The sequence below is a fragment of the Epinephelus lanceolatus genome, chromosome 20 (genome assembly GCF_041903045.1).
Source record: "Epinephelus lanceolatus isolate andai-2023 chromosome 20, ASM4190304v1, whole genome shotgun sequence".
NCBI lineage: Eukaryota > Metazoa > Chordata > Actinopteri > Perciformes > Serranidae > Epinephelus > Epinephelus lanceolatus.
In genome coordinates, this window is record NC_135753.1 from 12666687 (window position 1) to 12682373 (window position 15687).

Genomic DNA, 15687 nt, shown 5'->3' on the forward strand with positions numbered 1-15687 from the left:
TTATGATGAGCATGTTTTTTTGTTGTTGTTTTTTTAAACTATTTTCTGCCATTTCATTTTGACTAAAATATTGTATAAACAGAGTAATCAATAATGAAAATAACGTAGTTGCAGCCCTACTATTTTAAAATTGGAACCAGCTTGTGTCAAAGTAATGAGTGCTTCAAAAAGCAGAATGAGAAAAGGTAGTCAGATAAAAAGAAAAACAGTTTAAATAACTTCTGGTGATAATGATTTTAATGTAGAAAACAAAATCTGAACATTAGGTTAGGGATGACAATCTTGAATTTTAATGATCACTCCTGATATTCAGAAAATCTATCCTTCACATTTTCTGATAAATTTGTGAAATCTGTGAAAATACTTCCTTTATTCCAGAGCAACATGAAATACTACAAACAAGCTGACGTGTGAGTGCACCTCTGTAACAGAGAGACAGAAAGACAAATGGAGAGAGTGCATCATGAGTGCTTGTGATTCTGTGAGTTCATCTGCCTCGGGCTGAACTGCAGCAGAATGAATATAAATGTCTGACACAAAACAGATATTGAAACAAAAGGGGACAGAAACCAAGACAGGACTGTATCAAAGGACACACACACACACACACACACTTACACACATAATACAAAACATACCAAATCTCAGGTAGTTTAATCTCATATTAAACCTTAAAAATAAGCCAGCAGATTATCAAAATGATGATGCAAGATTCCACAATTTAAAGAGACAGAAAAGAGAAAAGGCTTTAAGACTTAGACCAAATCACAATGTTTGTTTTCAATCATTTCCAGATGGAAAAACCCCACAGCACGTACATAAAATGAAATGGCGCTGAGCAAATGCTGCCTCAATTGGTAAGTTTTAAAAGCCCACCTGAAAAAAAAAATCAATATCAGTTTGAGTGTACGCTATATTTAGAACGTTTTCACTGCTTTTCCTCACCATCAGACAGCCCTTCCAACAGGGGACTGAAGCTGTTATCACAAAGCCACCAGACTCTACTGACAAACAGTCATTTTACTTCACTGAACATTGCAGGAAGTTGCTGGCCCACACTTGGCTCAGTTGGTTAGTGTGTAAGGTAAAGCAGTAAAAAGTACTCCAAATACAGCATATGCTTAAATTGATGCAGATGTTTTTTTAGGTGGGTTTCGTTAGGCTGCTAAACACACACTGCTTGACTTCCTTGCAGGTGGATTTGGTTTAACAAAGACACTAGCAAAGCAACAAAGTACATAAAATAAGCCCAGCAGAAACGTCAGGTAGGTCGGACCACAGTGTTTTACCATATATTTTTAAATGTTACAGTTACGGCTAAAATTATAACAGAAATAAAAAAGCTTGCCAATTTCAGGTATCTCAGCAACTGAAAAAAATTGCTGGTTGCTACCCAGAAGTGATTATTTACATTCGTGCACAACACAGTGATTCATTCTATATGAGATAAAAATTTCACTATAAGTACCTAACTACAATTTTCTGTAATATATTTAGCATTTTTTGCATTTATGCTCAATCATAAATGAATCTTAGGGAATTCATTAACATGACTGCTAATAAATATTGATCTGATATAATTCAGTTTACTACAGTTAGCATAAAATTTGAAATATAGGTTATGTTATCTAAATAAAAAATCTAGTCATGGTATCTTTACTTAATATATACATTTTTATTCCCGTAATAAAGGTTCTAGCTTTATCAACACATACTTACAGTACATATATGGCTGCTGTCAAAGGGGACAGCCTCTTTTTTGCAACATATCTATAATCCATAACGTATGGTCCTTAACAAATGGCTTCAGTCATAGTTTATGAAGTAACTGCAGCATATGCAGTAAATGTACCTGTGGAAACAGTTACAGATCTGTTGCAGTAATAGTACACAGTAGCTCATTAAAATGGCTTCAGTCTCTAACACTTTCCACTCTTACCCAAACATGAGTGTAGTTTCTTTGTGTGAGAAGAACTCATTTTTGTTCCCACATCATGTAAACTATGCGTGCTAAGTCCAGCATCATCTGCCTTTTCAACAGACGTCCTGCTGGTTCAGGGTCAAGCTGAGGTTTAAAGGTCACCACACCCGACAGGACTTTGCACCTCGGTTCATAACCGACGACTCAGGGCAGCTGAATGCTTTCCGAAACTCTTCATAGTTACTCATCGCTCCGATAACTCTGCAGGGCGATAGTGATGGTAAAAGTCAGGTTGTGAGGATTGTGTGTGGAATCTTTAGTGTGTGTGTGTGTATGTGTGTGTGTGTGTGTGTGTGTGTGTGTGTGTATGTGAGCTCACCTGTATTTTGGTGGACTGTGAGCTCCACTCTGGATCTGGTCTCGGGCTGCTTCTGGTCTGTATGAGTTACATCTCACCTACAGAGTACAAGTACATAGGATAAATGGTTTCATTGTCAATGGGTGCGGTTACATGATGGCTTGTCATTTGGAATTAAATAAATCTGGATGAAATCGTTTGGAATTAAAGTTTTTCCAGGTAGTTTACATGGGAAATATTCATTCCGAATGAGGGTTTACACGGGAGATCAGTTTAATCGCCTTTATTCGGGTCCACACAAGGTTTGGGGCAGGGAAAGCTTCTGATTGGATAGGGGGCGGGGCAGATGTTACGTGTTTACGTTACCGGAAGAAAACACTGTAGTCCTCGCTCCGGATAACAAGATACTTGACGACGCTGTTCTTAGTGCCTTTGTCGGGCTTGTTTTGCTTACATTCTTAAAGCAGCAATACGACAACAACCTTGTTCTGCTAATGCTTCGTCTGTTGAAGAGGAGAAGGGAGGCAGAAGGTCGAAGAAGGGAGACAGAAGACCATGCTGTGGCGAATGGAAACCGGTTAGTGCAACGAGTTCGACTGCTCTATCTCAGCCAGTTGCTATGTGTGCTATACACGTCATTGCGCCAGAAGGGCAAGGAAACGAGCATGCGCAGAAAGACCGGAATGAACTTAAAGAGGAATGAGTGTATACAAGTGCGAGAAATTCTTTCATTCGGAATTAGAAACGGAATATTCCAGCCCCTTACATCAGATTGAATTTTCAATCGTATTGGCCATTTTCAATCCGAATTAGGTGTTTACAAGATCACTTTTAATAGGAATGAACTTTAATTCTGAATGAAAAGGGAATTAAACTGTCCATGTAAACGCGCTGAATGTGTACTAAGGACCAGTTTTGGGAAGTAGCTAGTTACATGCTACTAAATTACAAAATACAAGTAAATGCTATCAGTTAAATGTTAATGAAGAAAAAATACGTAAACTACTCAAAATATTGGTGATTACAGAGGGGTCACATTGAAAATATATTCTTTCTCGTAAAAAGTTTATATGTAGAATATAACTTTAATTCCGTTGCTTTGTCTTATTATCGTGTATGAATGCTGTCTTTTGGCAGAGCCTATTTCTGGACATTTTTCAGTTTTATTGCCCAGCTTAAATCATTTGTTAGAAAAGCAATGGAATGTAATAAGTTTGATGAAGTACTTAAAATAGTTACATAACTACTAATCTGTAACCTTTTACACTTCAAATGTAACCCTGCCAGCACTGCTAGGTAAAAATGTTAAAAGTAAAAGTCCTCCATTCAAAATTCTAATTAAAAAGTACACACGGAATAAAAAATAAAATGAAAATATATTTTAAGAAACAATAAAGAAATTACTAATTAAGCAGAATGGCTCCTTTCACAATAATATAGGTTATATTATAATTACTGATGTATATGTGCATCACTTTAATGCTGCAGTTGGTAAATGTGAAGCTAATTTTAATACTTATATATTACTTGCTATATTAATTAGCTTAATTTATAATAATGCATCATAATTAATTTGTTGATTATATTTTCTTTTAATAATCTAAATCTATAAAGTAACTAAAGCTGTCAAATAAATGTAGTGCAGTAAAAAATACAATATTTGCCTCTGAAATGTAGTGGAGTAAAAGTAATAAGCAGCAAAAGATGGAATTAGTCAAATGAAGAACAAATACTTCAAAATCACCCTTGGGTACAGGACTCAAGTAAATGTACTTTGTTACTTTCCACCACTGCTCATATGGATTTAAATAAACAGTTTGATTTTATGACACATTTGATTACACATCACAATTTCTGAACCACAAACACAACTGATATAAGGACTAATGTCATACAGCTTTAGATTTTACAGTTGAAACTGCTTTGAAAGCTGTATATCTTACCAGTTTAAGCCAACTCAACTTTAAAGGGGTAGTTCACCCCAAAATGAAAAAAAATATTTTTCCTCTTACCTTTAGTGCTGTTTATCAGATTAAGTTGTTTTGGTGTGAGTTGCAGAGTGCTGGAGATATCGGCTGTACAGATGTCTGCCTTTTCTCCAATACAATGGAACTAGATAGCACTCGGATTGTGGTGCTCAAAGCGCCAAAAAGTTAATTTGAAAAACTCAACAGCCAAGTCTCTTTCCAGAAATCATGACCTGGTTACTCAAGATAATCCACAGACCTTGTTGTGAGCAGTTTCATGTAGGAACTATTTTCTTTCTACCAAACTTCATCGACCAATTGTATCACCACGCAGAAGGAAGCATGCATCTACTCATGGACGAGAGGCTCGTGCTTGTGTCAGCGCGAAATGTTAACATTCATTGTGTCCGTCTTGGCTGAGCTGTAACATTAGCTAGCTTAGTGGTGCTAGGTGAGATAGCAGTAGATGCACACATGGTGATATGGTTTGGGGGTCTATCTCAGTAGAAAGAAAACAGTTCCCACATAACACTGATCAGAACAAGGTCTGTGGATTATCTTGAGTAACCGGGTCATGGCGGCAGACATCTCTACAGCCGATATCTCCATTACTCAGCAACAATCCAGACTGATTAATAGCACTACAGGTAAGAGGAAAGATATATATTTTCATTTCAGGGTGAACTGTTCTTTTCACCTACTTTTGCGAAATACCAGTATATTTAGACAGGACAAGAGAGGAGCAGATAAGTGCTCTTACTGGTTGAATCATGGCATTGGTAGAGTGGAAAAAATAGCTTGTGTCCTTACATGAGCATAGCTTAAGAAGAACAGTTGGTTGTTGTTCAGTCCGACTCCAGGCAGCCGAGGCTCCTCCACACCACCTCTGCTCTCATCCACCCACCGCCTGTACGCCTGCACACAAACATACAGGGAACATTTTCTCACCTGGGTTTGTAAGCATGACAATGGCAAGTTTTATTAATAGTCCTTTCACACAATGGAAATGTGGGGTTTCAAAATACAGGTAACTCACAACTAAATGCTAACCAATTACAAACATAAGGTGCAGGTGATAAACATAGGCGTCACTACAAACAAACACATGCCAAGGTAATAACAAGCACAGGGGAAACTACTGAGGGCATGCACTGGTATTCATGCTGGTTCACTGGCACGGCTTACTGGCACACCTGAACACAATAAAATCATAATTAAAGTAATTAGTTACACCAATAATTTTCAGTGTGAAAGGTTAAGTGTCTGCTTTTAAAAACGCCTAAAAATGTTTTCGCAAGATCAGGAAAGGCTTGTTTTCTGTCATGTAAGAAAACAGATCATACCCTAAAAGACTCCCTGATTCCTCCATTGTCTGCTATGTTTTCTGCTAGAGTCCTCTTGCCTCGCACCTAGAGAACAAAAAAGAAACCACACAAAGCACAAATTCTCAAATTATTACTTCAAGTATTTATCAAGGTTACAGTCATACATTCTGGATCAGAGCGACCTGACTCTGACTACTGAAACACATTAAATAGCACATAATAAAAACAGAAATACACACTTGAATAAGACTGTAAAGTGTCAGACTGACATTATGCAAGAATATTCTTGACTGGATTGTTATTCTAATGTGCTTTAATGTTTTTAAGGGATTATTTTGTTGCTGTACATTCTGTAGAGTCAAACGTCTTACATTCAGGCTTGCTTCCTCCCAGTGGTAGCCATTATACTGCTCAATCATACACTGTGTCTTCTCATTGAAGGCTATTACAGACGAGTTGCTCCACCACTGGTCGAGGTTGCCATTCTTGTCATATTTGCGACCTGTTCATGAAAAACATTACACACAAAATAAATTACCACTGTGTTAGAAATTGCTGATGTGGTTTTCTGAGGTCATTGTTGGTGATCAGTATTTACCGTTATTGTCGAAGCCATGTGTTAACTCATGTCCTACTATCACCCCGATGGCACCGTAACTTAAAGATCTGGAAACATATAACAAAATGAGTCACAACATTTAAAACAGGGAAATTTCTTCGCACAGTAATTTAAATTGAATTGCTGCGGGATGATTTAAACAGTTTGCAAAGAGGACTTGATAATACAAATAGGCTACATGTTATGAGTAAACTCTGTAAAATTCCATTAGCAACCAAGCTAACGAACATTATACCTGTCAGTTAGCGAAGTCACTAGCTTGGAGAGCTTTTTTAACCCTTCAATAACTCTTCATAGAATGGAATACTTAACAATACTGAGAACAAAATAATAGGGGAGAGTAAACAGCAAAGTACAAAGACAATAGAAAGAAGCTATTGTAGCTGACTAGCATTAGCATGTTCCCTGGCTGGCTAGAATGTTAGCTTTGCCAGCCAACGGACAGCTATCTGCTAATAATTTAAACTAAATTTCCATATTGACGTAGTTTGCTGTGACTAAAACTCTGGTTGTTTTTTTATGCTTTAAAATGTTACTTGTTAGAGTAGACACTTCACTGCTAACTTTTCTTGGTTAGCATGATCATAATCATTGCTAATAGTTGCTGTTACAGAAGAGAAATGCAGTCACATCCTGCTCTGCTTTTCTGAAATAACAAGATTATCAAAGATATCTGAGAAAACTTGTTATGGAAAAATATTTCTGCTCTTGCTTTTCTGCTTTAATGAGATAATATTCTACTTGATTTAGAAAAAATGGAATTCAATGGATTATTATCCTTTTAATTCAGGAAAACAAGATTTTTTCCCATGAGGTAATCTCAAGATCCACAGATTATATTGTTGTTAATTCTGAATAACAAGGCAAATATTTTTACCCATGATAGTTTCCTCAGAATTGAGATAACAACCTTGTTTATTCAGAAAACAATTAAACACGTTATGCTTCTGTAGTTTCTCCCTGGAATTCCATGTATAAATGTTTTGAAAGTGCAAGGCAAGGACAGGTGCTGACAGTATTTTCCAGCAAGTATTATGCAGAAAATATCCATAATTAGGCTTTCAAGACACTGTAGCAAAGCTATTTCCAAAACAAAGCTCTGTTTTTAGGACTGTCACTTTCATTGACTGCATTAATTGGTGCACAAGACTATAAAAATTATTTTTTAGTATTATGACTACGTTTAGTTTTTGGAAACAAACTAATAAATCCTGTGAATTTCAGACGTATCTTTCATTAGCCGTATACTGTACAAAAAGTATTGAGAATTATTTCATTTGTGGTTGCGAAATATTTACAAATGAAAAAAAACAATCTATTTAGGACTAAAACTGACCTAAAAATAAAATTATAACTTATTAAAAAACATATGACTCAGCAGAAGGTACTGGATTATGCTGTTTGTCCACAGGCCTCAGCACTTTACTTCTTCATTGTGGTTTTCTGTCAGGACATTCATGTCACAATAATTATTTCAGAGCTTCACATTCTCCTGAGTAAAAAGCATGAGGCTGCACTTTTCTTTGGTCTGTTAGTAGAGCGTGTTACATTTCTTTAATCTCACCTTGGATACTCTCTTCCCCAAAAGAAGGGTTTTTGAAGCTCTCCCGCGGGAAATCCTAAATGAGAAGATCAAAATAGTTTGAATCTGTGTGTCTTTAGCCCTGTCCAGACAGGATTCATTTACTGAACAAGGTCGGCCTTTTTTCTTCTCCAGCCTGTATGAGGCAGCGTTATTTGTGTTTAAACACTGTGATTTGTCAGGAGAGTAACTATTATAAAACAGATCAAATTTGACCTGTTTTAGAAAGCACTCCTCATGTCCTCTCTGTCAGGTTTAGTTTGCTTTTAATGCAAAGCCCCAATTATTTCTGACAATGAAATGCCTCCTCAGCCATTTCATAGGTTTAATAATCCCCAAAAATGTATCCTAGGCAGATACTTAATTGAAATCACTGAGGTGCGGTGTGGCGTCAGCCTGTCTGGACAGAACTTAAGAAGTCAAGAACTTCTGAATACTTAAATAAAATATTAACATCTCAATAATCAATCTTACGGATCTGATTTGTGGAGGAACTGTAGAAGGCGTTCACAGTCGTTGGGTTTGTAAACCACCTGCAACACAAACACACGTACACATTATGGCACGAATGAGGAAATAAAACAAAAAGTCACAGCATGTCGACACAGATTAGTCCTGTCACTCACTCTGTACGTGGGACGCTCTTTCGGAGCCAGGCGATATCCGACTGGGCGATGAACTTCAACGTCTGCATCACATTGCCGTAGTAGTCCCTCTCACTGAACGCTAACTGAAGCATACACAAACGCAAATACACACTGTTAAGTACTGCACTTAACCCCAAGTAACCCCACAGTTAATCTAACGTGTGCAAAAATTCTATTTGGGAAAAAAACATTAGTTTCATTGGCCTCTCTGAGCCTGTTTATACCTGGTTTTAACATGTGTTTCAGTGATCCCAACACAAGTGGACAGTTGAGACACATCACCGTTCACACCTATGTCTATCATGCGTATCCAGCTTACCACTTGTGTTCAGATATTGTTACTGTTTACGACACGTACGCCACAAGTTTAAAGGACTCCATGCACAGCTATGTCAATACTCTTGTTAGCTGCTCGCTCGTCATGTTAGCGCTTGTGTCGGTACAGCTGAAGATATCGCTGTCAGCAGAATTCAACATGTCTCCTTCCATAGGGCAAAATGACGGACAGTCACGGAACACTTCATCCAACTAGTTTTAAAATGGGCAAGTTATAGAACATTACCTCAAGTCATCAAGTTTTCTTTAGGAAATCGAGGTAAAACAGGCTGAGTCATTTTGTCAGGGAAGTATTTCTTTAAATGTTAAGATTTTTAAGATATAAGCACATATTTGCTAATCAAAAATCAATGCAACTAAGACAAACAGGTGATAAACATTTCTGCCCATTAATCTCTTGAAGTCACATTTATAGGCAAGTAGATGCAAGGAAAAATCTAAAATAAGAAACAATCAAACTTATATTTTTTGCCTTCTTATTTGCTAATTTTACGTTTTCATTTCTGATATTAATTTGTACCCCTGCTATGCTAAAGAACCAGCTTTTACTAGTGTTATACAAACCTCCTTTAAATCTTCATTGAGGTAGGTGTCATTCAGTATAAACTCGGGGTAGCCAACTTTAGCCAGGACTGCATGAGCCTTGAGAGAGGGAGACAAGAGAGTGAATGTGACGGAGGATTTACACAGATTTTATATAATCATAAACACAACTGAATACGATTAAATTCTGTTACAAGGAATAAAGAGTGAGATTCACAGTCAAGGTGCCCTGACAAAAAAATAATCCTAACACAGCTTTGTTACATAAGAGATAAAGAGCCAATGGGAACAATAAAGAGTTAGTATTGAAGAAAAACTCAAGGTGAACTGGATGTGTTTAAATGCTTTCAACATCGTCGTTTCAACAGATTTGCTGGATGAGAAGAAAAGGTTCAAGGAGAAAAGAACTCCATTAAAGGAGCACTTAAAAGTCAATGGTCCTCCACATACAAAGACAGCAAAATGAATGACGGCACGACGCTGCTGTGTCAAAGAAAAACAAGGTCTTAAATCAAAAAAATGTGCGAGCACTCATGATGAAATGAGACGAAGCAGACACAGACATCAAAGTAATATTATTCTCATTAGAATTCGGTCAATATTCTGGTTTAAAGCCGCAGTAGGTATTCATGTTAAGAATAAGTTAAATAAGTGTGAGTTATTTGAAAGGGGTCATTCATGATGACAACACGGCAGCTCTACTGAGCTTTTAGCCTCTTTTAGCTTATTGCTTGGGCTTTTCATGTGACATCTGAAGTGCCAGGTAGTGTCTGTGAGTGGCCAGAGAAGAGGACGCTGTGTAAGTTATATGCCGTCTTGGACAATGTCTCCCACCCACTCCATGGTGAGCTGGTCAAGCACTGAGGTATATTCAGTGCAGGACTCATTCCTCTGAGATGCACCACAGGAAGTCATTGCTGCCTGTGGCCATCAAACTTCTCAACTCCTCCCGCAGAGTGTCAGACTCTGAGTTAAAAGACTGGCCTTTGGACTTGTTTCACCCAGAAGTCACTGTAACCCACAATTGATTTATTATTCATATTTTAACTGTTCAATATTTATGTGTAATATTAAGTTTATTAATAAATTATATGAAAAAAGGGGGAGGACTTGATAAGTATTCACCTCCTCCTTCTCCTTTTCAGACATGAAATACTTATCCTGTTTACTAAATATGTCTGCTGGGTATTCTGGTTTTGCTTTCTAACTTACATCTTTAATTTTCATTTCTTTTGCATGTTCGAAACAAATCTTCATCATCATCAAATATTTCTTTTAAGTAATGTTCTAAGTTATTCCTACTTATACTATTCTTGCATTAATATTTAACAAACTGTGTCACAAATATTTACACATTTTTCCAATTCTATCTATCTATCTATCTATCTATCTATCCTCTAATAATTTCTCTATACCTAAAGAGACAGATTTTTTTGCTTGGGATTTGGTGTAAACCACAACAATGCTGCCCCTAAGTGGCCACCAAAAAAGTGGCTTAAACTTAAAAAAAAGAAAAAAGAAAAAAAGAAATAGGTTTTCAGATTATTACAGTGGCTGTGGAGTTACTGTCCAGACTAATTTGGGACTTGACTCCCTAAAAGCTTTGTATTACACCTGAGGGCAGCACCTTACATCCAGCATCACACACACAGACTGTAAAAATAATGGACATAGCTACCATGACGTCACTCATTGGATTGTGGACTCATTGGATTGTGGACTTGTGTGACCATATTTGGCGAGAGGGTGGAGATGTGGAAGAGCAAGGGGTGGATCTGACTGAGAAGCTAAGGACGCAACGGCAGACAGCCTGTCACTCAAAGCCTCCCGCCCTTAATTACGCGTAACTTTAAGCCTTAATAAAATGTAAAAGGGTAAGTTGTATAAAAAATTACCTCCCCACAATTGCAATCAATGCTGAAATTAGCTAGAGACCAAAACTGTACCAGGCTGTAAACGTGTTTATTTCTGCTGTAAAACTGGGCATTTTAACATGGGGGCCTATGGGAATTGACTCACTTTTGGAGCCAGCCTCAAGTGGCCATTCAGAGAACTGCAATTTTTGACACTTCTGTCATTTTTAAGTCCCAAGTCGTGTCCCTGATGCTTGTTCTTGTCAGCTCACTGTAGGTTGTCTTGTCATTTGTTGGATAAACTAGTAAAACCTTAACCAAAAAGTTGTTTGTTAATGCAACATTTGCCTTAACCCCAAGAAAAAACCTACAGGAGACCTCACACCTAACTGCAACTTCAAACAGAGATGATGTTTCTTCTTTCTGAGATGACTGAGTTACAAAGATACACGTAGATTTTTGCTCCTTGTACTGCTGCGCTGCTGCAGCATAAATAGACTTCCCTGCAGATTTCAAATTACTTTAACCTGACTGCAGCTGAATTCTTAAATTGACCATCATGACATTATAATGATAAATATGTACAACTAAATTGTGCTGAAATATGATATTTAGATGGACTACACTATGTCCAGCAACAAATATCTATTCAGATGGATGAGCTTCTATATTCTGATATCAATGTGGTATCAGGCTTACAAGAAAGGCTATTTATTTCCATGTAAATATAAGACTGATGATTAAGGAAAACATGAATAGTATATTCTGTGTGTAGCGTGTACTCGGTCTAGTTGGCCTAATGTTCCAAGCTTTAGCCCATTCTTTGCCACTCAGTCCAACTTCTCATTTGCATCCATTCATCCATTTTCATCTGCTTATCCGAGGCCGGGTCGCGGGGGCAGCAGGCCAAGCAAAGCACCCCGGACATCCCTCTCCCCAGCAATGCTTTCCAGCTCCTCCTGGGGGACCCCAAGGCATTCCCAGGCCAGATGAGATATGTAATCCCTCCAGCATGTTCTTGGTCTGCCTCTGGGCCTTCTACCAGTGGGACGTACCTGGAACACCTCGAACGGGAGGCACCTAGTAGGCATCCTGATCAGATGCCCGAACCACATTAACTGACCCCTTTTGACACGAAGGAGCAGCGGCTCTACTCTGAGCTCCCTCCAGATGTCTGAACTTACTTACCCTATCTCTAAGGCTGAGCCCAGCCACCCCACGGCAGAAACTCATTTCGGCCGCTTGTATCGGTGATCTCATTCTTTTGGTCACTACCCAGAGCTCATGACCATAGATGAGGGTTGGGACGTAGATGGACCAGTAAATCGAAAGCTTTGCCTTCCGGCTCAGCTCCCTCTTCACCACTTGTTTCGTCATTTGCATCCAGCCAAAATAATTCAGTATTTTTTTGCTGCATTCCTACAAGGTGTACCTTGAACGTGCACTCAAAGCATGGGCTGAGACAGTCATAGAACTCGCCAAAAAATGCATTACTACGTCTTGCAAAACCACGCCCATCCTTGTGAAAAAAAGTTTTTAGGGAGTTCTGGGATAGGACAGAGGCAATAGGAAGAAACATGGTGATAAGGCTGGCAGCTGTTCTTGCCTTCTCTATGGCTCTCTTCTTCGTTGGATCATCCATCCAGTCGTTCTCCTTCTCCAGCATGTCGATGAACGCCCAGCGAACGCCCTGGATCAGTTCCTCCATCTGAAAAAACACACACTCAAATTAATTAGAGAGCGTTTACAAAAAATGAAGCGCCCGGTCTCACCGCCACATAAACACACACACCCGCACTGACGCAAATGACACAACATTAAATGCCTGACATCACCTCCAGGTGACACACAGACAAAATACACTCAACACGAACATCTGTTACACATATACAAAAATAAAACATGTGACCCACGATTTAGGCAATGATGTCATTTTCAGAACACACGCACCATGTGTTTCTTGTCCTCCTGGAAGTGTGTGTTGACAAAGAGGCGCCCGGTGGCATAAACAAGCGAGTTCTCCACGTAGTTAACGCACTTATCCCAACGCGGGGTCAGAGAGGTGGTTCCCGTGGTTACCTGGTGGGGGTGTGAGAGACGGAGATGCAAGGTGACATTGTCTCTCCCTTCACATGGCACTAACTTACACTGTTAGTCTGTCAGCCTCTGAATCATCACTTTGGGTGGGAAATTTTTGGGACTGACATTCAAATATGAAATTATTTCACATATATTATAATTTGTGTTTATGGCAGGCTGTGAAGTAAACTGGGAGCTCCCTCTTAAGTCTTAAAAATAGAAAATTGTGGCACTCAAAATTACATCACTTTCCCAGCTCTCTAATTACTGTCATGAACATTTGGGGACTTTGGGGACAGAGATTGAGAAAAGAGTGCTGGCTTGCTACTTATATTTTTTCAGGATTTTAGGCTTTCCTTTTTATGTATTCATATGAGGCTGAAGCTGTGTCCTGATTTCATACCTTGTACTAATTCCAAGCAAGTTTTGAGTAAGTCACTTCCAATCGGAAAAGTGACAAAGTATACAAACTAACTGCACAGTAAATGACCCTGCAATGAGTGTTTTAAATTTCAAGACTTATTTATTCTCAAAGGCATTTTTATTCTTTATATACACTTGTCTTTGATTTATATAACTATTCGAATGATTTTTATTGTCATATTTGTAACTGTAAAGCACTTTGTAACACTGATTTTGGAGAGTTCTAGGAGTAGAGTTGCAACGGTATGATATTTTCACGGTATAATAACATATCGCGGTTTCACAGTATGACAGAATTTATATCATTAGCAATCAGACTGACCCTTACAGGAATGAAAAACGGAAGGGTTATTGTCAGTTGAACAAACGTTTTATTACTATAACTGAAACTTGAAACCATTATGTTAATGGAAGTATGTGTAAAAAGTCTCCCCTTAGAAAATAACTAAAATAAAGGAGAGACTCTCAGTCCAGTTGCATTTTTTTCCAATATCATAGATAGGCAAATGTTGACAGTATGATAACCACCAACCTTTATGTCATGGTATACCTTAAAACCGGTATATCGCTGCAACCCTATCTATGAGTTCTACTAACTTTCATACAATACACAAAGGAATTGAAGGAACTACTCACAGCTACAAAACAATTAAACAAAATGCAGCATCATTCAAAAATGACACTTTGATATGCTTTGGCCCATATCTTACACTATTAGCAGGGTTCCCACAGTCATGGAATTCCTGGAAAATTATGAAAAAAAAAGGAAAAAATTTCCAGGCCTGGAAATGGTTTGGCATTGACGGAATGTTTTGGAGAAGTTCTGAATATACATTGTTTGGGTTATCATTTAAAATATGTCAACAAAAAAATCCCAATGCTGTATGTTCCCTGTATTACGGATTTAAAATCTAGTGCTGCACTGCATCACTGCTGAACTGTCACTAGTGTCACGTGATAAACACTGATGTATGCAGCTAATTTGCAGTGAGAGTGTCTAATGAGCGAGTCAATTAGCAAGCGCTTGCAAATTTGCTTACATCAAAATGCCTAAGAAGCACATTTTAGTAATGTATGGCTTACAAATAACAAATACATTAGGCTACATGGCTTGAGAGAGGCAGACTGTAGCCGCCTTTAATGTAGACTCTGCACCAAAACGTCTGACATTGGCAACATGGGGGAAACAGCCACACTAAGGAAAAAGCATCAAGATGATCAAAAGGCGACAACAGACTGCCAGCATCTGCACATATTTCACAGTATTTCTACCATCACAGCATCAGTAGAGCTGTGAGACAGCTTCAACCAGCGCTCAACCAATTTACTGCCACATCCAATGATCTGCCTACTCATTTTAAATTACTTATTTAAAGCCATGGAAATGGGGTAAAATATGATGGTAAAGCATTGAAAATTAATTGGTAAAAATGGGTGGGAATGCTGTTTCAGGTTCAAAACAGCACAAGCAAGCAGGGTTGTAAAAGGATTTTAAAACATACTGACATCACTTGGAAGTTTTTGACGTGACCAAAAAAAAAAAAGAAAAAAAAAAGGGGGCTGTTTTTTTTTTGTTGTTATATATTAAGAAGCAGTTGGATAGCTCATTGTTAAGTTTGGGGGATCAATTCCTGGTCAGGGAAGAGCAACACATATCCAGTCTGGACCCTTAGGCAACGCTCTTAATGCTGCTAGCCACTTTAGGAAACACAAGACAAGAGTCATACCGACTCGGACATCACCCACATCAACAAGGTCCGCGTCAGGGCACCCTGATGAGAAATGGGCTACTAGAACAGGACATAGATGGACTAGAGGAGAGAATATGGAGCTCTTAGAATGCTTCTATACAAGTAACCCCAGTGAGAGGGGCTAGATGAAGAGGGTGTGGGATATATGGATACTTTGAAACCCAACATCTAGGCTGACAAAGCTACAACTCATAACTCAATGTTCGAACATCCACAAATGGTGTGTTATTGCAACTAGAGATTGATAAGGTACAACAAACATGCTATGGCAAGGGGGAACCAG

At 38.3% G+C, this 15687-nt stretch overlaps 1 protein-coding gene across 1 annotated transcript in view; it reads right to left on the reverse strand.

Annotated features, from left to right (window-relative positions):
• Nucleotides 1-215: 215 nt before the first annotated feature.
• The window catches only part of phex (phosphate regulating endopeptidase homolog, X-linked), a 31667-nt gene continuing 16195 nt past the window's right edge, over nt 216-15687 (reverse strand). The window contains exons 11-22 of the mRNA XM_078162601.1: nt 13102-13230; nt 12758-12859; nt 9320-9397; nt 8399-8502; nt 8247-8305; nt 7755-7809; nt 6170-6237; nt 5943-6073; nt 5590-5655; nt 5057-5161; nt 2301-2377; nt 216-2182 (exon numbers count right to left, since the gene is read on the reverse strand). Coding sequence (XP_078018727.1) covers nt 2080-2182; nt 2301-2377; nt 5057-5161; nt 5590-5655; nt 5943-6073; nt 6170-6237; nt 7755-7809; nt 8247-8305; nt 8399-8502; nt 9320-9397; nt 12758-12859; nt 13102-13230 — 1077 coding nt within the window. The 3' untranslated portion in view covers nt 216-2079. The remainder of the gene's footprint in view (nt 2183-2300; nt 2378-5056; nt 5162-5589; nt 5656-5942; nt 6074-6169; nt 6238-7754; nt 7810-8246; nt 8306-8398; nt 8503-9319; nt 9398-12757; nt 12860-13101; nt 13231-15687) is intronic.